The sequence below is a fragment of the Penicillium robsamsonii genome (genome assembly GCF_028829455.1).
Source record: "Penicillium robsamsonii strain IBT 29466 chromosome Unknown utg000003l_segment0_segment0, whole genome shotgun sequence".
Lineage (NCBI taxonomy): Eukaryota > Fungi > Ascomycota > Eurotiomycetes > Eurotiales > Aspergillaceae > Penicillium > Penicillium robsamsonii.
In genome coordinates, this window is record NW_026643221.1 from 960,533 (window position 1) to 981,963 (window position 21,431).

At 49.1% G+C, this 21,431-nt stretch overlaps 9 protein-coding genes across 9 annotated transcripts; 4 read left to right on the forward strand and 5 right to left on the reverse strand.

The window, feature by feature from the left end:
- Nucleotides 1-305: 305 nt before the first annotated feature.
- On the reverse strand, nucleotides 306-2,779 carry N7447_005083 (COG1/VPS51 family protein; the record flags this gene model as incomplete). Its single annotated transcript, XM_057229345.1, has 2 exons — nucleotides 306-2,574; nucleotides 2,637-2,779. 2 exons carry the CDS (start codon nucleotides 2,777-2,779, stop codon nucleotides 306-308), a joined length of 2,412 nt encoding a protein of 803 aa, XP_057084435.1.
- Nucleotides 2,780-2,984: 205 nt separating this feature from the next.
- On the forward strand, nucleotides 2,985-4,322 carry cdc123 (cell proliferation protein CDC123; the record flags this gene model as incomplete). Its single annotated transcript, XM_057229346.1, has 2 exons — nucleotides 2,985-3,112; nucleotides 3,164-4,322. The coding sequence occupies 2 exons, from the start codon at nucleotides 2,985-2,987 to the stop codon at nucleotides 4,320-4,322; spliced, it is 1,287 nt and encodes a 428-aa protein (XP_057084436.1).
- A 461-nt stretch (nucleotides 4,323-4,783) lies between these two features.
- Nucleotides 4,784-5,718, reverse strand: N7447_005085 (dodecenoyl-CoA isomerase; the record flags this gene model as incomplete). The annotated part of the gene is made up of 2 exons (XM_057229347.1): nucleotides 4,784-5,423; nucleotides 5,528-5,718. The coding sequence occupies 2 exons, from the start codon at nucleotides 5,716-5,718 to the stop codon at nucleotides 4,784-4,786; spliced, it is 831 nt and encodes a 276-aa protein (XP_057084437.1).
- A 412-nt stretch (nucleotides 5,719-6,130) lies between these two features.
- Nucleotides 6,131-6,534, forward strand: N7447_005086 (uncharacterized protein; the record flags this gene model as incomplete). Its single annotated transcript, XM_057229348.1, has 2 exons — nucleotides 6,131-6,181; nucleotides 6,271-6,534. 2 exons carry the CDS (start codon nucleotides 6,131-6,133, stop codon nucleotides 6,532-6,534), a joined length of 315 nt encoding a protein of 104 aa, XP_057084438.1.
- Nucleotides 6,535-7,193: 659 nt separating this feature from the next.
- Nucleotides 7,194-7,628, reverse strand: N7447_005087 (serine palmitoyltransferase small subunit family protein; the record flags this gene model as incomplete). Its single annotated transcript, XM_057229349.1, has 2 exons — nucleotides 7,194-7,441; nucleotides 7,511-7,628. The coding sequence occupies 2 exons, from the start codon at nucleotides 7,626-7,628 to the stop codon at nucleotides 7,194-7,196; spliced, it is 366 nt and encodes a 121-aa protein (XP_057084439.1).
- Nucleotides 7,629-8,497: 869 nt separating this feature from the next.
- On the forward strand, nucleotides 8,498-9,229 carry N7447_005088 (peptide chain release factor family protein; the record flags this gene model as incomplete). Its single annotated transcript, XM_057229350.1, has 2 exons — nucleotides 8,498-8,671; nucleotides 8,780-9,229. 2 exons carry the CDS (start codon nucleotides 8,498-8,500, stop codon nucleotides 9,227-9,229), a joined length of 624 nt encoding a protein of 207 aa, XP_057084440.1.
- A 283-nt stretch (nucleotides 9,230-9,512) lies between these two features.
- Nucleotides 9,513-12,810, reverse strand: N7447_005089 (uncharacterized protein; the record flags this gene model as incomplete). The annotated part of the gene is made up of 8 exons (XM_057229351.1): nucleotides 9,513-9,960; nucleotides 10,011-10,190; nucleotides 10,249-10,552; nucleotides 10,616-10,698; nucleotides 10,759-12,080; nucleotides 12,139-12,309; nucleotides 12,368-12,678; nucleotides 12,750-12,810. The coding sequence occupies 8 exons, from the start codon at nucleotides 12,808-12,810 to the stop codon at nucleotides 9,513-9,515; spliced, it is 2,880 nt and encodes a 959-aa protein (XP_057084441.1).
- Nucleotides 12,811-13,255: 445 nt separating this feature from the next.
- Nucleotides 13,256-15,302, reverse strand: N7447_005090 (putative CTP synthase; the record flags this gene model as incomplete). Its single annotated transcript, XM_057229352.1, has 6 exons — nucleotides 15,271-15,302; nucleotides 15,181-15,213; nucleotides 15,019-15,121; nucleotides 14,897-14,962; nucleotides 14,524-14,830; nucleotides 13,256-14,470 (listed from the first exon to the last, which is right to left on the reverse strand). Exons 1-6 carry the CDS (start codon nucleotides 15,293-15,295, stop codon nucleotides 13,256-13,258), a joined length of 1,749 nt encoding a protein of 582 aa, XP_057084442.1. The 5' UTR covers nucleotides 15,296-15,302.
- A 951-nt stretch (nucleotides 15,303-16,253) lies between these two features.
- N7447_005091 (putative GTPase activating protein (Tsc2)) lies at nucleotides 16,254-20,978 on the forward strand (the record flags this gene model as incomplete). The annotated part of the gene is made up of 1 exon (XM_057229353.1): nucleotides 16,254-20,978. The coding sequence occupies one exon, from the start codon at nucleotides 16,254-16,256 to the stop codon at nucleotides 20,976-20,978; it is 4,725 nt and encodes a 1,574-aa protein (XP_057084443.1).
- Nucleotides 20,979-21,431: the final 453 nt, after the last annotated feature.

Here is a 21,431-nt window from a genome sequence, read left to right on the forward strand (position 1 = left end):
TGAAAATACAAAATGTCAGCAAAAAAAGTTAACCGGGGATGAGCTCTGTGGAAGGATATTGCCGAATTTCTGAATATCTCGCTTCTGATCATTTTATGTCTAGACGAGATACGATTTACGATTGTATGAAGTGAAATGTATGAGATATTGTTTACATACTTCGTAATGGATACTTGTCTGCGTACTGTGTAACAATGTATTTCCTGTTCGAAGATAAATCGTACATTATGTGTCCACTGCTTCTTGGACGAATAATGTAAAGCATAGATGGGTATTGGCAAGATGCGGCACATCCCTAGAGCCACTCAGTGTCTTGCCAAGAGACCAAACAGCAGCTCCGTCCGAGTCCAATACTCAGTTGCAAGCTTCTTAATAGTCTTCACAGTCTCCGCACTAGAACCAGAGCTCTTCTGAGCACGATCGACGACACCAGCCAGCTGATTTTGCTCGCCAAGCATCTGAGACAGATACAGAGAGTCGAAGAAGAGCTGAACCTTCCAGCCACGCAGAGATTCGACTTGATCTGGATCCGGGCTGTGGGTCTCTGGTTTCTCCGGGATCTCATCTTCCTTGTCCTTATCTCCTTTGGCAGCAGGTTGACCATCCTTGGTCTCAGTCTTGTTAGGCGCATCTTCGCTATCGAGATCATCCAAAGCAGATAAGATAGCCGCCCCAAGTTTCGTTTTCAATTCCTGCTTCAATGCCTGCACAGTGGACGGATCCCACAGGTCCAATCCACAAGTATCCATCGAGGAAGTGAGACGACGCAGGAGCTTGAAGCTCGAAGCCGAGGGCTGAACTGGGATGGCAGGCTCGCCTTCCCAGAGTGATCTGCCGGGCACGGTCTTAGCTTTGCCTGTCTGGGGGTTGGTCTTCGGGGACGGAATCAAGCTCAGCGATCCAGCCTTAGCGACTACTTCTGCTGCAAGCAACTTCTGTAGATCAGGGACGATTTCGCTCGAAAATACAAAGTCTCCAGATACAAAGTCAGCGGGGATATCGCGCCGGACGAGTCGTATAAGTCTCAATAGGAAAGTGGCTTTTTCGCTTGAATGTGAGGAGTTGAATGACTGGAAAGCGGTGCTGAATGATGTCTGAAGACTGGTGAATGCGTTGCGAACGGCAGAGTGGAGAGAACCAGATAGGTGTCGGGGGTCATCTTCATTGAGCCGGGGTGTGATGTCGATATCTTCATCTTCGACTTCACCTCCGACGAGAATGTCTGTCCATCGCGTGCGGCGTAGAGAGTCGATGGATTCGTTCACTTCTTGGATTGAGGCCAGCCATGCTTGATACGTCATAAGGACGGTAGAGATGTCTTCATCACGGCCCAATAATCTATCTGCTACAGTTTGTTTGAATCTCTGGGCGCCGCTCGTGTATTCTGCGGTAATAAGATCGGCATCCCACAGAGATCCGACGGGGTTGTGCTCGGTGTTCTCCCAGTCTGATATTAGAGATGAAACTTGAGTACCAACTTCGCCTAGGCTTTGTGCTTTCACATTCAGGATTCTGGTAAGCTGGTCATTGAAAATATTTCGAAGACTTTCGAGGACATCCACTGAGCTGTGAATGATAGTCGAGCCCCAGGATGACAGCCATAATTCCACGGTCTCTGAACGGAGCAAGAGGAGCTCGGAGAAATCGGTGCTGTGGGCCAAGCTCTTTTGGCAGCCTTCGGAGAATTTCTTGAAAGCCCGGAGTGACCATTCCTTAGTCGATTGCAAGCCCTCTGTTCTGTTCAGTTCGCTGAGCTTGATCCAGGGGGTGAAATTTTTGACCTCTGGAGCTACCCAGCGGCCAAGAACTTCAACCTCCAGCCCATCTAGACTCTGAATCTCTGGGTCGGCGAGGAGAGGTCGAGCTTTAAGCTTCGAGAGCACATCTGGAAATTGACGGGATCGCAGGACCTTTGAGGCATGAAGTGTCCGAACAAACAGCTGGAGGGCTCTGGGGATGTTCTCACGAGACACATCCAACTGGCTAACAATGACGTCCAGGCGCACTTTGTGGAAATGATCGATCGCATCGTCAGAAGAAGAGCTCGTTGCAAGGCAATAGGCAGCCAATGATTCAATAATAGTATCTTCTGTAGCGCTTGTAGAGGCAAGGCGTTTATCAATACGCTTGAGGAGTGTTCGCCGGAGAGACGCTAGCTGATTCCGGAGATCATCAATGAATGGGGGGAGTGACTCGTGTTGCGATAACGTCTTGTGTAGTAATCGGGAAACAACTAGAATCTTCGCAACCAACAGAAGCGAGCTGCGACGTCGCAAAAGCCGGCTGATAGAGGTTGTACAACGGTGAAGGAGAGAAAGCTGCGCTCCAAATGCGTGCTTCTCTGCGTCTATGCTCACAATATCAGCTACTGATTCCTGACTTCCTTCATGGCTAGTTTTCGTACCTTTCTCAGCATCACCAGTCTTAATTTGCCGGACATGAACATGCTTCCTTTCTATAAGTCGGGGGTTGCACCGGCGTCCAACATCAGCCAGAATAGATTCCACATCTTGAATGTCTCGGTTCATGGTCACAATCGTCTCAGCGGTTCCAACTAAGTCACGATATCGCGTGCTATAATCAAATTATATCATGATTAGCGAAGAAACAGCTACTCTGGCAAATCAAACACCTACCCCACGAGAGCTCGGAGCTTCTCCTTATTGCTCGCGATGTCCCGGCGCAGCTCCTGTTCCACACGGCGTACCGTAGGAATTGGGTATTGGAATGCATCGTGCCATGACTTCAAGCTCTGAGGATCAGGTGCCTCAGGAGCCATGCTGGCGGGGTTTGTGATGATACCGTTGGTTTATAGAGAACAAGTAATCCATGCGACACGGATGCCTGAGCGCCTTAGACTCCCCTGGATTCTCGGTCTTATCGTTATCGTCACATGATGGCAGAAAAAGTTCCCCGCCACCGAGGGGAAATCGCTCGTCCGGACATCGTCAACGGTCTTATATTTTACATAAACAATATCCAATATGCCGTTGCTTGAGTCGGATGCTGCCATGGCAGAGTCCTCATCCAATGATCTCCCAGATCGCCTCCCTTTCCCACCCACCACATACTCCCATATCCTGCATTGCTCTTATCATGATTGGCACCCGCGGTAAGCTTCCATATATGACTCAACACCGAACATATCTGACCGGAGTTCTAGGTACCGTACACTTGCTCCCAAGTCACGCGTTATTCCCTTGAGCCCTGCTTTTGTTGAATACCTTCGCTCCGACGGCATCGTTCTTCCACCCGAAACCGTCGCTCCAACCGATGATGATAACCTGGACACATTCTCCGATTCGGGCGAGGAGGAACCCGATCCATCTACAGAGTGGCAAGATATTCACACTCAGATCAAGAATACAATCTCTGATCTCGGTGGTATTGTCACACCTAAATTAAACTGGAGTGCTCCCAAAGATGCAGCATTCATGGCAGCCACAAACGACACCCAATGCCGTTCTCCGAATGACATCTACCTCCTCCTGAAAAGCAGCGACTTCATCACTCATGATTTAGATCATCCCTTTGACGACTGCGTACCGGATACTGCCACGGATGAACCTACACCATCCACCGTTGACTCACTGTTGCCGGATGTGCCGTATTCCCTGGTTCTCCGCAAATATGTCAACTTCAACCCTTCACTCGAATTCCGTTGCTTTGTGCGCAACCGCGTCCTTCTATGCATCACCCAGCGCGATCAAAACCATTTTGACTTCCTCTTCCCAATGCGTGATATGCTCCGGTCTCGGGTCCAATCATTCTTCGATGAGAAGCTCAAAGACACATTTCCCGAATCCAACTTCGTATTCGACGTGTACATCCCCGCACCACACCAGCGTGTCTGGTTGATTGATATCAATCCGTGGGCGCAGCGTACCGACCCGTTGCTGTACAGTTGGTTGGAGATTCTCCGAATGAAGGATCCGATTGGTGTGCAGGAGGAAGAAGATGATGGAGCCGAAGAGTTTGTGAGAATTTCGCTCCATGATGGTAAGATCATCTCTACCGGCACAGCGGAAGAGCTCGAGAAAGAAGATGATCTAGATTCTTCCGACTCGGAAGAAGAACATGAGGGTGCCGAAGGAGATGACGAACAAGCCCCCTTCCTTCCAGAATTCCGTCTCATCAAGAAGGATGATCCAGAGGCGTACGCATTCAGCTCCACTCAGTATTCGGCTCACAAGGTGCCGAAGGAGCTGGTTGATGCTTCGCTTGAGGGGCCTGGCGGTATGAGTGAATTTATGGGCCAGTGGCATGAAATCTTGAAGAAGCAGGAGCAAGAGGATCGGGATGCTGGCAGTGACTCTGAATAAAACAATCTCTGCTCAAAGCGCTGAGTGAGATAAAAGCATGGATTTTTGGTCTAATGGCGTTTGACTAGAGCAGGGAAATGATTATGGGAATTCCAAGGTTGCATCATGCATTACAGGTCAATATACGCATTGGCAATGAATAAAAACCAACATGTTTGTCACCCTGGTCTACAGTAGTCACAATCACAAAAATCTCTCAGCATGTATAAGAGACAAAAGTTGTTTACTATATCATATCAAAAAACATGGTGGTTTGATTGAATGGTTGCACTCTTCTGATGTTATGTTTGTTTCTTTTGAACTTCGTCTTAAATATCAAGATAACGTATCAAACGACATAACCCCCCTGAATGGGTATACCTAAAAAAAAGACCCCGAAAAGGTATGCATATACCAAAGTGAGGCCGTAGAAGAGGCAGCCGTAGTCTCTGATAACTATATACAAAGGTACCATCCAGCAACTAAAGCTTATGTCTCTTCTCACCGGATGCCAACCTCCGGAACTCTTCCTGCGGGATTCCCTTCATAAAGCGCTCAAGGCCCATATATGCCTCAATACCATTCTGGCGATCCAAAAGCTCCCTCTCAGGCCGTCTTACCAGCTCCTTAATCTTCAACAGACTAGACTGGTTCAAGTGTGTACCAAGACGATCATCAACCTCCTCAAGCACCTTCTTCAAGAACCCATCCGAGTCATCTTTCTTCCCAGACTCCGGCTCAATAACCTTATTGACAAAGCCAGTCGAAACAAGCTCATCGCAGGTAATCCGCTTGCTCATGATGAGCGCCTCATTCGCCTTGGCAATTCCGAGGCGCTCGACGAAGGCGCGGCTGGCGCCGCCTTCGGCAACAAGACCGAGCGAGGAGAACGGAGTCAGGATGAATGTGTGCGGGGCAGCATAGATGAAGTCAGCGTGCGCGACTAGTGCGGCTGAGAGGCCGACAGCAGGCCCGTTCAAGGCGACGATGAGGATCTTGGAGTGGTTGTAGAAGGTGCGGGTGACGTCGACATTATTTGCGACAAAGCCCTTGACCAGCTCACGACGGACGTTTGAGCTGAGATTGCTACCGCCAGAATGTATGCTTGTTACATCGGCTCCGCTGAGAAGACACGGGTGTTAGGTATAATAAATCTTGTCAAGTTTCCTTTTTGGGATATAGTTGCGGGATGTTTGGGGCTGGGGTGTGGCTTGTGGATGACATACGCGGAGAAGAAACGGCCGGTTCCAGTCAGGACTGTGATAAAGATATCCTCTCGTGAGTCAATCTCGCGTAGACGCTCGCCTAGAAGGTAGTACAGATCACCATTGAGGGCGTTTAGCTTGTCGGGGCGGTTCAGCGTCACGATCGCTACGCGATCTTGGTAGGTAACGGTAATGATTTGCTCGTTCGACATTGTTACTGTATATTTTGGAATAAAACCGTTCAATGGAATACAAAGTGAGACTGGAATTCAATGGTTTATTAGTCGTCTCTACATTAGGCTATCCGGATACAAAGTGAGATTGCGGGGAGCCGAGGCCCGCGGTGAACTAAATATTGGGGCCTGAGGCAAACGTAAAAAGACTGTTTGGCTTGTTTGCTCAATTTCAAGTCATCACACCCGTGACTGATCCAAAGCCCATGGGACCATTCGCCGATTGAAGGTCAACCTACACATTATTATTGCTGCTCTCTGTCTGCTGGAATCGGGGATATTACCAACTGACCACATCTCAACGATAACATTGAACTTCAATCCACAATTTTAGCAATATCTGAAACCCCAACATCCCGAGGGAAAAAAAGCAACGCATCAAACCCATACAATGTCGCAAATCTTCCGCAAGTTGCAGGGAGGCAACCTCGAAGTCCTCAAGGTGCGTAGCTGACAAGCAGGTCTCCTAGGCGGGAAATACCAGCTCCCACCTCCCACCGACTGTTCTTAGGATTAACGGAGTCCATATAGTTTGGGATGTACGTCCTCTTCCCCATCGGCTGGATGTACTATTTCGGTACCAACCTGGACGACCGCTTTGCCACAAAGAACTTCTGGCCCACTGCTGAGCAATCGCACAAGATCCCGTTGGACAAGGCCGAGATTGACCAGGAATTGGCACGTATGCGCATGGTGGATGCCATGAATCGGGAGCGGAGACAAGCGGCGGAGGCACAGGCCCAAGCACAGGCGCAAGCGCAGGCACAGCTCCAGGCAACGCAGAGTGAGCAATGAGGCTGCAATGAGCGGGCATGATTGCGAGAGGCTAGTGGCGTGGTCGGGAACACGACATGTCCTCGTTATCTAAGTCACCGGGGGGAAGGGCCTGGGAAAGGAGCCGCTATGTTCCCCTCTCTCCTTTGGGGGATTGACAATGACCGAGGACAAGATTGGCATCGGCCTGGGGGCTTACACATGTGCTGGTGATGGGTTTACTTGTACAACACTCTGCTCTGGGCACAAAGGCGTTTTGGGGTTTTCATCTTATATGTTGCATTATTCACCATCGTATTGCTTTTTTCTCTACCATCTATCGTCTACATTTCCTCTACATCATTCTGGAAAGTATGCAAATATCAACTTCATGATCACGTTCCAATGATAACACAAACTGGTATCAATCGACCACATAACTCTGCCGGAAAAAGGCATATCTATACACAGTGTGGTGCGAATGACCCCCAAAAAAGAAAAGATAAGAATTAATAATAATGTAATCCGCCGCACCGCGACAATGCAAGTCATAGGAATGTCAAGTTCCAATAACACAAGAACGCCAGCCGACAGAAAGAGGGGATATGAGGTTCCCTTGGATATGATATATCTCAGGTATTAAACAGTTCTCTTGGCAATAGAGAATGCAAATGCAACCATTATGCGTGTCGGGCGTTTATTCACAGTTCAGCTATGCGCTCGGTCGAGGTGGCAGCGGCATTTTTTGCCGTCTCGTACATCATGTCCCCGATTTGTGTGGCTACGCCATTTTCGCCAAAAACTGAGCTAATTGACAACCGGCCGGAGCTGAACAGGCGCTCGCCGGCCCAGTAGTAGTAGAGGCGACCGTAGATAGCGCGGAGGTGGTCGGGGAGGTAGATGTAAGTGCCCATGGCAATCATGCCGACGAGCCCAAGGAGGAGCGTGTCTGGATAGGTAATTAAACATCAGCATGGAGTACTAAGAGGATTTTGGACAGGAGAGAGGCGCAACGTACTGAAGATGAATTTCTCGATCGGAGTAAGCATGTAGAGGGAGAAGGTCACCTCATACTGGTAGACCTTCAATCGCATCCAGCGGAACAGGCTAGAAACAGCCCAGATAATGAAGTCCATAGTTGCGGGGGAGTCAAAAATATTGTAGGAAGCTCCAGTCTTTCGTTGCGTCTTGTGGCGTGTGGCGTGGTTCGTTCAAATTTTTTTCTTTTCACTATGTACCGCCGAGGACAAACGAGATAAGCAGATCCCAGAGACAGTCGTATGCAACACTGGCACTTTATGTACGTCTGGCCGGATCGTAGTGTTGTGAAGCGAAAAAGTGAGCGATGGTGTTCCAAATCAACACGGCTCGTGAAGTGTTGAGGTGACGTCGCGGAGACGTAAGCGATTGGGGGATATTCGTTACAATGAGGAAGAGCGTATGGACACGGAGACGTTGAGGTGGATTGACGATAGAAGTAAAGAAGAGAGGGCGGATAAGAGTTCGTGAAGCTGGGGCAACTGCAAAACCCTTCCCCTTTCCGTGTTTGCCGCGAGAGTTTGTACCCAGTACACATGTTTACACCTGCTTCGCGCCTGAATTTCAAGTACACAGTACTTTGTGTTTCAGAGTGTACAATTTGTACAATTCATATGCCACATTTGATAGTATAATTCAACACATATCTATATCCTTTATATCTCCTCGATACATCCACCCATTTTTGTCATTGGTCTCAGTTGTACGGAGTACTTGTATCAAGCCTTTATAGGCTACAATAGCGTAGATTTGCTAATAACCCCATATAAACATCAAAACAAGAACATGTACCTAATGGCCTGGAACTTCCATTGACCTAAACTACCAAGCTTTTAGGCTTTGGGTCAGAAACCAACCCAAAAGAGCCAAAAGAAAATAATGCGCCTGCGCATACTCCAAGCTTATCTCTTATCGCAAACCTCGGAGTAACTTCAACCTTCAACAAACCACAGCACAAACAAAAGCAATGCTCTCTCGTTTACACTGGTGGACATCGTCACGAATAGTGGCAGCCCCGGTGCGACTCTTCAGCCAAACCCCCATCGCCCCCGCAAAACCCCTCCCCCCACGGCTCAAGATCAACGATGCCGACGTATCAATATCCTACCTAAAAGGCACCGGGCCTGGAGGACAGAAGATTGTACGTCCCAAGCCCCAATCGCATTCCCAGGCTATGCGCTCCCTCCCCTGTCTCTTCCCAGAGCCCGCCACGATCCCCAACCAGCAAAACAGAACTAACAAAACCTAGAACAAAACCAATTCAGCCGTCCAACTCATCCACAAACCCAGCGGGGTGGTAGTCAAATGCCAAGCGACGCGCTCACAGTCGCAGAACGCAAAAATTGCACGCTCGCTACTCGCCGATAGAGTCGAAGCGCAAGAGAAGGGGGATAAAAGCCGGGTCGCGATTAAGGCCGCAGCGGCAAAGAAGAAGAAGGCTAGTAAGATGAAGAAGACGAGGAGAAAGTATCGAGAGCTTGGGGAAGCGGGCAAGGTGGAAGAAATTGATGAGGAGGAAGAGGATGAAATTGAGATTATGTGGGATGATGATGTAAAGGAAGAGGGAGAAAATAAAGAGAGTACACCAGACGTTGCAGATGTGTCTAAACCCTCTGGAGAATCCGGAAAAAAGACGGAGGCTACATCGGGGGTTGGAAATGAGTCTGAATCCTCTGGAGAGTCTGGAAAGAGTACATGATGTGAGCTTCATGCTGTTGCATGTGTTTTGGGATTTTGTGAAGTAGGTCTACTGCATTGGTGTTTGAGCGTTTACTTTGAGAGATCTACAATATCATGGATGTTCTTCTAATGGAAAATCAAACAAGCATTTATTTCATGGATCTAGTGTCTCATCGCAACATGCATATGGTGTAGTGGGTAATTGGGAAATGTGATTGCATTGCTCTCAAGGAGAAAACAAACACACGTAGGCTGAACTTTTTTAGTTTTTTGTGGAACAGAAGGGGGTCATAGCAAAGCAACTAAGAAATGTAATTTGCCAGGACAGTCTTTGACTGGTCGTCAAGGCGCTCCTGGGCGAATTGTGAAATGCGGCCATTCTGCTTCTTGTCAGCCTCCTTCAGGTATGAGCCCACCCAAGCCTTGAGGTCGGCGCCAGTTTCGGGCCACGGGTCCTTCTGCTGGACACGGATGGTGTTCAGAGGAGTAAACCCAACACCAAAGGACATGTCTTCGATGTCTGCATCGTTAATGAGATCATCCCTGCTGGCAGGCAGCGGCGGGAGTTCGAGGAGCTTGAGCAAGGCGGTGCAGGTGAAGCCCCATCCCTTCTGGCTGTAACGAGTGGCAAAGGCCTCCGAGTTGGCAAGGGTCTTGGTGAAGGAAATGATAGCTGTCTTGCGATCCAATGGCCGGGCAAGCTTCTGGGTTTCAGGCAGGATGACATTGACGTAGATGGGGGTGAAGAGTCTAGGCATAAATTAGCATATGAGCGATTTGCACAAGGTGATGATACATACCCCTCTTGTACCTTGTCAGTGACCTGGATGACAAAGTCCGCGCTGTAGCCCTTGTTGTCCTGGGCCGAGATAAAGTGGAAGAAGCGGATGAAGCGAAGAGTCAGGTTCTCTGTCTTTGAGTTCTGCAGGCGTTGAAGAATGATCTGCATGATCATGACAAAGTAGTTCTCAAGGGCAGTTCTAGCGAAAGCGAAGTCAGATCATAGGCACTTGAATGCTTGGCATATGTGATACGTACGGCGGGAAACTAGCAACAACTGTCTCCAGGAGATCAAAGCCAAAGCTCTCATTAGTCTTGGTAGAAACTAGTTTTTGGAAGATACCAAGGATGGGCTCGATCTGGTTGTGTTCCATGATGAACTGCGAACCACGGGGGATGATCGAGGAAAGTAGCCGGACCAAGGCAGGAATATTTCCCTTCGAGTCCCACATAACGGGCATCAGGATAGGGCCAATAAGCTCCTGGTAGTAGGAGGGAAGGGTACCGGACGGGTTGGCCTCGAGCAGCGCCGCGAAAAGCTGGAAAACGTAGGGCATGAATTCTGAGATTTGTCAGTAAGGGGTCGTTCTGACAAGGATATCGACTTCGTTTTGATTTGACTTACCCTGCACGTCATTCTGGAGGACACCTGCGAATGGTGCATAAAGAGCCTGCTCGAGCTTGTCGGGATTAGCAGGAGCAGCAAATCTATCATGATGTCAGCTTCTAGCACTTGGTAACGAAAGGGGATATGGTGTAAGAACACACCGAATGAAGGCGCCCATGGCTTCAAAGTGGAAGTAGTAGAATCGAGGGTTACTTGGGTTCGCGCTGATGATATTGGTGATGTTAATGAAGCGCTGGAGGACGACATCAGTGAAAGGTACCACGCCCTCCTTGATGACAACCAAAACCCGCATCACGCAACGCATCAAGAACTCATTCTCTTGCACTTTTTCAGGAGCAGGATCACTCTGGATCAACTGGAAGATATGTTCGAGAAGATCCTTAGCAAGCGGGGTGATTTCAGTAGGTGGAATGACTGGCTGTCCTTGGCTGTCAGTGAGGAAAAGTACTCGCTCCAAAGCAATGGCAGCGTAAGTGTAGACGACAAAGTTCGACGACGCCAAGTGCTTCACCAGCACAGGGAGGACCTGCTGCCACTGTTCCTTGGTGATGATACTGCGGAAAGTGTACAGATACTTGATAGCGTCGACCTTCAGGATAGGGTGGACGCCATCCTCGTTGACCAGGTCCGCGGCGAGGTTCTGCTGGAAGTAATCCGTGATACTGACCAGCTGGTTGGTCGCAGTAACACCGTGCGAGGAGGTCGCGGTGCCCTTGGCGGCGATGGCGGAGTAAAGGTACGTCGCTGTGTCCTTGGCCTTCCAGTTGGATGAATCCTTGGCATACTCGGCCAGATAGTGCTGGGTATACTTGAGGACAACCTGGGTCACTGGCTCCTCGAATTTCTCTGCCAGTTTGCGAAGGAAATCAGTGGCAGCTCGGCGTCTGGTCTCGCTGTCAGATCCTTCCAAGTCCCGTCGAATGAACTCAATTGGCTCATCCTCGAAGAGTTCTTCGTCGGACTCGCGGAGGCTCACGTTCGGCAAAATGACCTTTTCGACAATCTGGCCTAGGGTTTCCTCGGCTTGGAAAGAAGCAGCATGCTCGGGCATACCTGCGACAGATGTCAAGAAGTGCAATGCCCGGCTGACTAAAATATCATACTTGGTCTCCTGACCGATGGTTGTGAGGAAGTTCCACGAGCTCCCAATGAACTGTCCAACGTGAGGCTGGAACACATCCATGTACTTCTGGACGTAGAGAGTCAAAGCCTCAAAGATTCCAGCACGAACATATTCTAACGGACCAGCCTCTGTATCGTCATCGGTGTGAAGTAATTGGTTATCATAGGTCAAGTATTTAAGGAAGATTGTGGCGATTCCGGAGATGTTGTCTTCGAACATGGGGGGAAGATCGTGGGAGGACAGGTCGTAGAACAGCTTGACCATCAGGTTGAGCTGATTGAATCCCTGGGTCAGGTTCTCTTTGTTGGTCTTGTTTTGCTCAAGATAGGTATCCAATGCCTATGGTTTGTTAGTATTCGGCCCACCGAAGCGAAAATGGGTATAAAGCTGAAGATACCTCAAACTGGGCCAGGAACGGAGTACCGAACTTGCCAAGAACGTGGTTGATCTCGGTATAGAGTGCATCGGACTGGAACAAAGGTCTCCATCTCTTGAAAATTGAGTGTGCAACTTGCAACACACCAATGTTGACGGTGGGGTTGCCGGGTGACAGCTTCGAGACGAGGTCCTAGAGAAACCAAATAATCAGAGATAGCATTACAATGCGTTGTTGAGTCGCAACTTACATCAACCAGGGTATCCCACCGCTCCCAGAAGTCACTGTCGGCGATCACACTAACAGCCTCGCCCAACTGGCTCTGAATCCCTGGCGGAACCGAGATCATCAAGGAGATCAACTCGCGCTTGAGAGTGGTAACTTCATCCTGTTGGAGCTTGTAGTTTCCATCTTCGTCGGTCCAGTTGCGCTTGATAAAGTTTTTGAAGCATAGAGCACTAGCAAGGCGTGTGTTGTAGGGTGTGGCCTCCGACGCGGTAATGTGAAGAAGCTGTAGCGAGAAACCGGGCTTCTGTTCTTCCTGACGAAGAGTAATCTCGGCTGAAAGAGGAAAAAAAACCACATCAGTTAACTCAATTTCCAGTATTGGAAAGTCAACTCTTATAACTCACCTGCCTTATTTTGCCTGGGGTCCAAGCTTGCCTCTAACAGAGCTCCAAGACCCTCCGCCATTTTGTTACGTGGGGTATCAACACAAGTGAGGGGGAAAGATGAGGAAAGAGAAAGAGAAAAAGATCGATGGAGACAGAAGGGAATTAAGTATTCAGGAGGTTCAAAGGGGAGCAGAAGTGTTGACAACCACAGAAGGAAAAAGATAAAAGATCCAATGCTCAAAGATAATAATGCGAGCGCTCAATAAATTGTAAGAACCCACATAAACACTGCAACTACGCTAACCCCGATAGGGTTAGGACGTCACATGCTTGAGCCTCTCTCTGCCTCAGGCATCACGTCTGATATTCTGAGCGCTTTTGCATGGAAATATAGAAAATAGTATGTATAATTTTAAGAGTAGTATTATGTATGTGGTAAATATTTTTATTTAATTCTCTATATTCATATGCTTTTCGTGACAAATACAAACTCCTGCGGAACCATAATTTGGAACCATTAATGCTTAGACAATAATGTTGCCAATGCCGTTAGCCAAGTCCATCTCCTTGGCCTGGGACAAAGCCTTAACCTGGTCGAAGCAGCCAGCTGCGGCGGAAAGGAATCCGAGGAATGGCTTGCTGGGTGCCAACACACGGGAAATGTACTCGGGGTGGAATTGAACACCCACGAACCAGGGGTGCTCCTTCAGCTCGACAATCTCCATGCGTTCACCCTTGTCATCCTTGCCGATGAAGTGAAGACCCGCAGCCTGGAGCTGATCAATATACTCGGGGTTAACTTCATAGCGGTGGCGGTGGCGCTCATCGATAGAAGTGCGGTCCAATCCGTAGAGAGCACGGAGCTTAGACCATTCGGAGTTCTCCTGGAAGAGGGTAGGACGGGAGCCAAGACGCATAGTACCGCCAAGGTTCACCTGGTCGATCTCAGGCATGTACACCACGATCGGGTGGGAGGTAAGCTCGTCAAGTTCAACCGAGTTGGCACCCTCGAGGCCACAGACGTTACGAGCGTATTCGATAACGGCGATCTGCATGCCCAGGCAAATACCAAGGTAAGGCTTGTTCTTGGTACGGGCGTGGTGGGCAGCGCGCATCATACCATTGGTGCCTCTGGTACCGAAGCCTCCTGGGACCAAGATTCCATGGGCAGTGTGGACATCATACCAGGCCTTGTGGTACTCCTTGGAGTTGGTCTCCTCCCACTCGGTTTCAAGGTGAGAGGCATCGACCCAAATGATGTTCAGCTTTCGGCGGGAAGCCATAGCCGCATGCTCCAGCGACTTGATGACAGACAAGTAAGAGTCGTGAAGACTGACATACTTTCCAACCAGAGCAATGTTGACAGTTTCAAATGTGTGCTCCTGCGCAGTCGTAAGGGTCTTCCACTGTTTCCAAGTGGACTGACCCTTGAGAAACTGAGTCTTAGAGATCTCGAGCTTCTTCATGTTGAGAAGTTCACCCAGAACACCAAGGAAACCTTGCTCCTCGAGAAGCAGAGGAACGTGGTAGGTTGAGCTGACATTGTGCACGCCAATCACCTGCTCTGTCTCGACCTGGCAGAACATAGCGATCTTATCGGTCGTGGCCTTGTCAAGGGGTTTCTCGCAACGGCATGCAATAAGATCTGGGCTCAAACCAGCTGAGCGAGCGTCCCGGATGGCCTGCTGGGTAGGCTTGGTCTTCAACTCATCGTGGATGACGGGAACCAGTGAAACGTGCTAGGAAATAGTCAGAATTGTGTGGAATCGAATGGTCTGTTAGCTGAACATACGATCTGGACGAAATTGTCCTTGCCAGCCCGACGACGCAGCTGACGCAGGGCCTCAACGAAAGGGGCACTTTCAATGTCACCAAGTGTGCCACCAAGCTCGATAACACAAACATCCGGCTCCTCGTTGGTATCGTCGGCGGGGGTTCTAGCCACACGCTCGATCCAATCCTGGATGGCATCTGTCAAGTGCGGCACAATTTGCACTGTGCGTCCAAGGTAGTCGCCGCGGCGCTCCTTCTCGATCACATGCTTGTAGACCTTTCCGGTTGTGATGTTGTTATCCCGTCCAAGAGTGACTCCAAGGTAGCTAGCCCACAGAATATCAATTAGTCTCGTGTCGTTCTGAACACATGGAGAGAAAAACAAAACCTACCGCTCGTAGTTTCCGAGATCAAGATCCGCTTCACCACCGTCGTTCAACACGAACACCTCTCCGTGTCTAGGAAATCACCATTAGGAACATTGTTCAAAACTGAGGGCTGATCAACCACATACTCGGTAGGGGCCATGGTTCCCGCATCGACGTTCATATAAGGATCGATCTTGATCGAGGTGACTCGGGCACCCTGAGTCTTCAGCAGCAATCCGGTACTCGAGGCTGGAGAAAGTTAGACCGAGTGGACTTTTTTTTCTAGTTCGATTTATAGAGAGGTGTACCAATTACGCCCTTCCCGATGCCACTGATGACACCTGTTATATATGAGTCAGTCACTGTTTGTTCATGAGAGATCGACTTAGAATAAATACCTCCAGAAACCACAACGTATTTCATCCTGGCGATTATGGGGGATGAGAAACCCGACTGGGATAAGATATGTGAGATTTGATGTTAAGTTTAAAAAAGAGCGACCAGTATAACCAAAGACCCTCGAAAAGAAAAGAAATGTAGGGTGCCGTTCCTGGCTTCTGCCAAGGGGGAAGAAAAGAATAAAATAATTTTTGAAGCTGCAAAAAACCGCCTTTGCGTGGTCACCGCCACCCCACTTTGGTTGACTTTTCTGCCCGCCCGATAACTGTGAGTCATGTGACCTGAACGATATCAACAGGGTGGAGAGAGGGAATTGCTTCAATGGCGTCCACGAGTGTGTACTTTATAGGAGGAAACACCTTAGAAAAATTACATTCCACCAGGCTACATGTACCTTTGTGTAAGTCTTCAGAATCTTTCACACTCATCCCTATATGTAGTACTCCATAAAGTACATAGTAGTAAAACATCTCTAAACTTTACCTCGTCTCTCACCGCCCTTTCTGCCATTCATGCCGGGCGGTGTCTGACATCAGTACTAAGTACATCAGGTGATTGGGCTGGAATATCTTCATCTCCGGTGCGTGATCGATAACCCCCCCTCAGTCCACATCACATCACTTGCTTATTGTGTCATCGCTCTGGTAGTGTACTGGTTCCATTTATATTCATCATCCGACCTTGTGATCCCGGTCCAATTCACTATCCGCTGTCGATCCGGGTCATTTTGCGCTCCGATATTGACCACCAACTACCCACTGTCGCAACTTGCCAGGCATCATTTCAGTCCCTGCATGTGCATTTCCTTGTCATAGGGCTGCCTATGCAGTAAAAAGCTATTGTTTGTCACTTTTAAAAGGTGAATATCCCCTATCTGCCATTCGATGATACCTATCATGGATGATGCAATACTTATACTAATTTAGCTGTCACATAGTTTGGACACCACGTCCTTCTGACTCTACTCTCTGCCACTAGGCGAATGTCTCCCGATGATGTCCCACCACTCTCCCAACACAAGCCCTCGTCAACTAGCCTTGCAGATGTCTTCAAAACTCTAGGTGTCGGTCGACCTAAATCGCAATCCCCAGTCTCTCTGCAAGAAAGCAGCAGCGACTCGCTGCCTCACACGGATAGTCGCGGAACAAGTCGGCTTGGATACGGATTCGAATCAATGCATCGTGCCAGTGTCGTGTCGAGTTCCTCGGACCCTCCCGGTGGCCTGGATTTCGAGACATCCCTCCACAATCTATCGCAAAGGCAAAATTTAAACCAGGCGATTGAGGAAGCGGAGGGTTTATCAAAAAGTCTCTCATGTTTCAGCTCCGAGCAGTCCATGGTGCTATGGGAGGCGGCCGAATACCTCTTGCATCATGAAAGCTCGTTGGATGCGCAGCAAAGTGGTGCCCGGTTATTAGAAGCGATCGCAGCCCGTCAAGATCTGTCCCCGTCAGCTAGGCGCCTGGTTTTTGAATCGATAACTTCTTCGACCGAGCCGGATGTGATCGCTGCGCGCGTGCAGGCGTTGATCTCCTTATCAGATCATGGCAGGAAATTGGACTTCGCGGGTTCTTCAATTATCCATATAATCTCCTCGTGGATTGTTCCGTTCTATGAAACAATCGCATCTGCACGATCAAAGGCGAAAAAGGGAAAAGTGGTTAAACCACACGGACCCGCTGACGATGAAGCAGTTTTTGGAGATCTCTTCCAATTCGCGGTCGACCTGATCACTTTGCAGCGAAAACAGCCAACCCAGGAGGAAATCGAAATACTTCTCACGGAAACATTTACCACTTGCAGGAGAACCAGTGTCGCGGCAGATATCAAAAACTCTTTGGCCGTGTTCGACGCTGTCATTATGTATGCCGATGTGCCTGATGTAAGCTTCTCAACGCTCCTGGAAGTTCTTTGCAGCATCCATGCATCGGTCAAACCGCTCTCTGGGCCGACATCGCGAGCAGTGCGCAGTTTAGCCAAATCACGAAGACAGGCGGAAATGGTAAACACACTCCATGACTTCCTAAGAGAATCGTGCGTCGAAGGAAGTCGGAACTTGAATATTCTCCGTGGTACACTTTATGTGTTCTCGGATTTTGTTCGCGCTTATGGCCAAGATGGCATGCCCCAGCTTCCCTTTGATCAGCTCATTGAATCATTGCAAGTCATTGCCCAAAAAGACGATAACAGAGTGGATGCGGACCTGTTGGATCTGTGCCTAAACATTCTGGAAGGAGATTACGTTCGAGTCGCATTAGAAAGGGATTGGATGGAATTCGCCAATCTTCTCATACTTTGTTCTCGCAGGCTCATGGGCGTGTCGACACCATCCCCCACTTCTACGGCTAGCCCTCAGCTCAAACCTACGTACGACGAAACCAAATCCTACATCCTGGCAAATCTCATTCGCATTGCTTCTGTGATTGAATCTCATTGGGAACAACTCAACAGAGAGCAAAAACAACATGCGGTCCGGTTCCTCATGAAGATATACCAGCACATTGAGCCCCCACAGGCTGAACTCATCATCCATTCGATGAGAGAAGACAAACTTTGCCATCCTTCCGAGAACTCAAATTGGGCTCGGCATTGTCGTGAGCTGGTCGAGTGTTTTATTCAACCACGAAAACAAAGCTCGGACATCCGAATCCTGGCTTTGGATACGTTAAAAGAAGCTCTTTCTGGCCATGAAAACTTGCTTTTCTCTAAGGACCACGGCCTTCTCGGGCTTCTATTGGAAGATTTCGCGGCAGAACATGATCTTCTCTTCTTGGAGTCCCTGGTGTCTTTGTTAACCGACCCAGCGATACAATACAGTGATGATGATACGTTCAAGTTGCTGATAAGCACCATCGGAACGCCGATGCAGACGGAGCTTAATCGAGACGAACCACACGAGCATCCACCGAGCCTTGGATCTCAGCGCCGTACATCCACCACAAGTGTCTTGGAGTTAAGCTTGACAAACGTCTGCGCTGTGGGCCTCGTGAAGATGATGCTTCGTGCCTTGAACCTCTCCTCAACCAAAGCTGTGATGGTCTTCGAGGCACTTCTAGACATTGCTCAATCTCCAAGTCGACCAGTAGACTCTCGTCTAACGGTTTTGAAGCTACTTTTCCGACTGCGATGTGATTCGGCTGGATCAGTCACAGTCATATCAACATCGGAAAGTGATTTCTTGATGAACGTACTGGGTCGCAATCTCGATGGTGGCTCTAAACTCCAGCCCCCTAGCGATAGTCCCACCCGCGAGATTCCTCAGCATGATATCTCACCAATCTCACCAACCGGAAAACTTCCAGCGAGAGAGTCTACGTCGACCCCTATGTCGAGGTCGGCCCCGGGGCGTGGGTCTATCTCTGCCCGTGGATCAAGGCTGACTGCCCCAGTCTGGACATATGCTCTGCCACAAGTACTTCCGGAGCAACCACCTGGAGAATCTAGTCCTGTCGTATTTGCTTACGCCCACCCGGAGGAATCTGCCCCCACCGAATCAACAGCAGAAATAAGAACTACGGGGCTGTTGAAGGTCAAGATGTGGCTCGAAGTTGTCATCACCTTGTTGCAACGAGAAACAGACTGGGATGTTTACAGCTACATTCTTACTCATATTGGACCTCAACTTGGCAACAAAGACTTTTTCCGAGATGCTATCCCTCAGATTACGCTCCTTCGCAGCATTTTGTGTGATCAGGTCAAGAATGGAACTTTCCACGAACCTCCTGAGACTACGGGACTGAAAAAGAGCGATGTAGCTGCCTGTATCTTCGATGCGCTTTGCATGCTTGTCAGCTATCACGAACACTTTGCCAAGAGCGAAGAGGATGACCTCGTCCGAGCTTTCATGCAGGGTATCATCGGATCATGGGGTGGTACATCTCGTGGGTGCATTCAAGCACTTTCACTCTGTTGCTATGAAATCCCCATGTCAGTCACGAAATCCTTGAACAGTATTCTTGATAGGATGTCAAAGGTGATTACCATGTCAAACATTGCTGTCCATATCTTGGAGTTCCTGGCTCTACTTGCACGATTGCCAGCTGTTTACGTCAACTTACGTGAGGAGGAGATCCGCACTGTGTTTGGCATCTGCATTCGATTTTTGCAGACATCTCGAGAGCATCGGTATAAAGCCGCTGAGTTGGCTGCAAGGGCCTCTGTGTCAACCCAATCTCCTCAGTCTAAGCTCGGTGCCGGGGCCAAGGAAATATCCGCCCATGCAGCTGAAGCCATCGAGACCTCCCAAGATGGGATGTCCAAGTATATCTCGAATCTCACCTACCATGTCATGGTCTTTTGGTTCTTGTCTCTGAAGCTCCAGGATCGACCCAAACACGTGAACTGGATCACCAGCAGGCTCATCTATCACGACGAACATGGAAAAGAGGTGGTGGAAGAACAAAGCCAAGTATTTATTGATTTGATGCAGCGCGTTGCTTATTCGGATCTCGGAGAGACCATCCCCTTCGAAACCTTCCCGCCTTCCCCTGAGGATGGCCCAGTTGCAAAGAAGTCCTGGATTGTCGGCATGAGTATCGTCACCGTCGAGAGCGCCGGATTATCTGGATTGTCTCAGATTACGAAGCGCCAGGCATCGGGTACTACATACTCTGTCTATCAACAGCGGACGGCCCCAGTTCTGCCGCATCAAGTCCCTCCAACTCCAGATGCCCATTTACATTCCGACTCGATGCGCACGGCAGTCCTTCCGAGTCATATCATGCTTCAATTGACCGCCACTGCCTTCCCTACACCTACTGTCATGCAGCCTATCCCGGTTCCGGAAGACGATATCACTCGACGTGCAATCAATAACTTTGACCGCACCGACATTGTGGACGGTCACCGGATCGGCATTGTTTATGTTGACAATGGCCAGACAAAGGAGGCGGATATTTTAGCCAACACTGGTGGTTCTGCGGATTATGAAAACCTGCTGTCAGGATTGGGAACAAAAGTGTCACTTCGAAACCCTCAATTCAATCCGCAAGGATTGTATGCTGATACTGATGGAGAGCACACCTACGCTTGGCGGGATCGTGTTACTGAAATTGTGTATCATGTTGCAACAATGATGCCTACGGACTTTGACCGTGACCCGGCCTGCATCAACAAAAAACGAAACCTTGGCAATAACCACGTCACAATCGTGTTCAATCGATCCAACTTGCCCTTTAACTTTGACACAATCCCATCCGAGTTCAACTCTATCAATATTGTCATCACCCCATCGTCTCGGATTGCCTACGACGAGAGTGGCAATTACAATGGCGAGACGGACCCGCAAAAGCTCTACTACAGCGTACAGGTCATGAGCAAGGCCGGGTTTCCAGATGTGTCACCTGCTGCGACACCAAAGGTCATATCCGGCAAGAATTTGGCGGCATTTGTTCGCATTCTTGCCCTCAATGCGTCCGTCTTCTCGCTTGTTTGGAACAACAAGGGTGGCGAGCATACCTCGTCCTGGACCACCCGTCTGCGAGAAATCAAAAAAGTCCGCGAGCGGTCTCTGACAGCCCAAAGCCAAGGCTCTGATACCGCGGAAGGCGCTTATCCAGGTCTACGGCGGAACACGAAAGCCAACATCTTCTCGGAGGAACTACCTTCTCGTGCCCCTCAAGTACAGACCGATTTCGCTGCGGAATGGAACGCAGCGGCAGACACGAACATTGTCCAGAATTTGGATTTCTCACGCTGGGCTCGCTGATCCGTCTTTCTTGCCAATAGTCTTTGTGGTGGCAATGTTGGGCAAGATGAACCGTGTCTCTCTCGTCTTCTCCTTTTACTCCTCTCTACTCACTCACTCACTCCCATCCATTCTCCTCTTGCCTTACATTCCTCCCCCCTCTAAAGACAAATAACCGAATCCTTTCCCCTCTCGATGACCAATGACCCCCAGAAACGACTTCATGTACATCATCTTTTGTTTTTTCGTGATGCAAGACAATTGTCGCATTTGTGAATACCCCTTTCCCGCCCCAAAAGTTTTTTTTTTTTTGAATGTTGTCTTGCCTGTCAGCGACTCGTGATTAGGATTAAGGATCTATTTAGTGAAATAAATCAGTGTTTATACTGGACTTCACATGATGCTTTCTTTTTTGGCTGTTTCAACCCATGTGGCTCGGTTATTAGGCCTTGTTCATCATAATAGCCTCGAGTT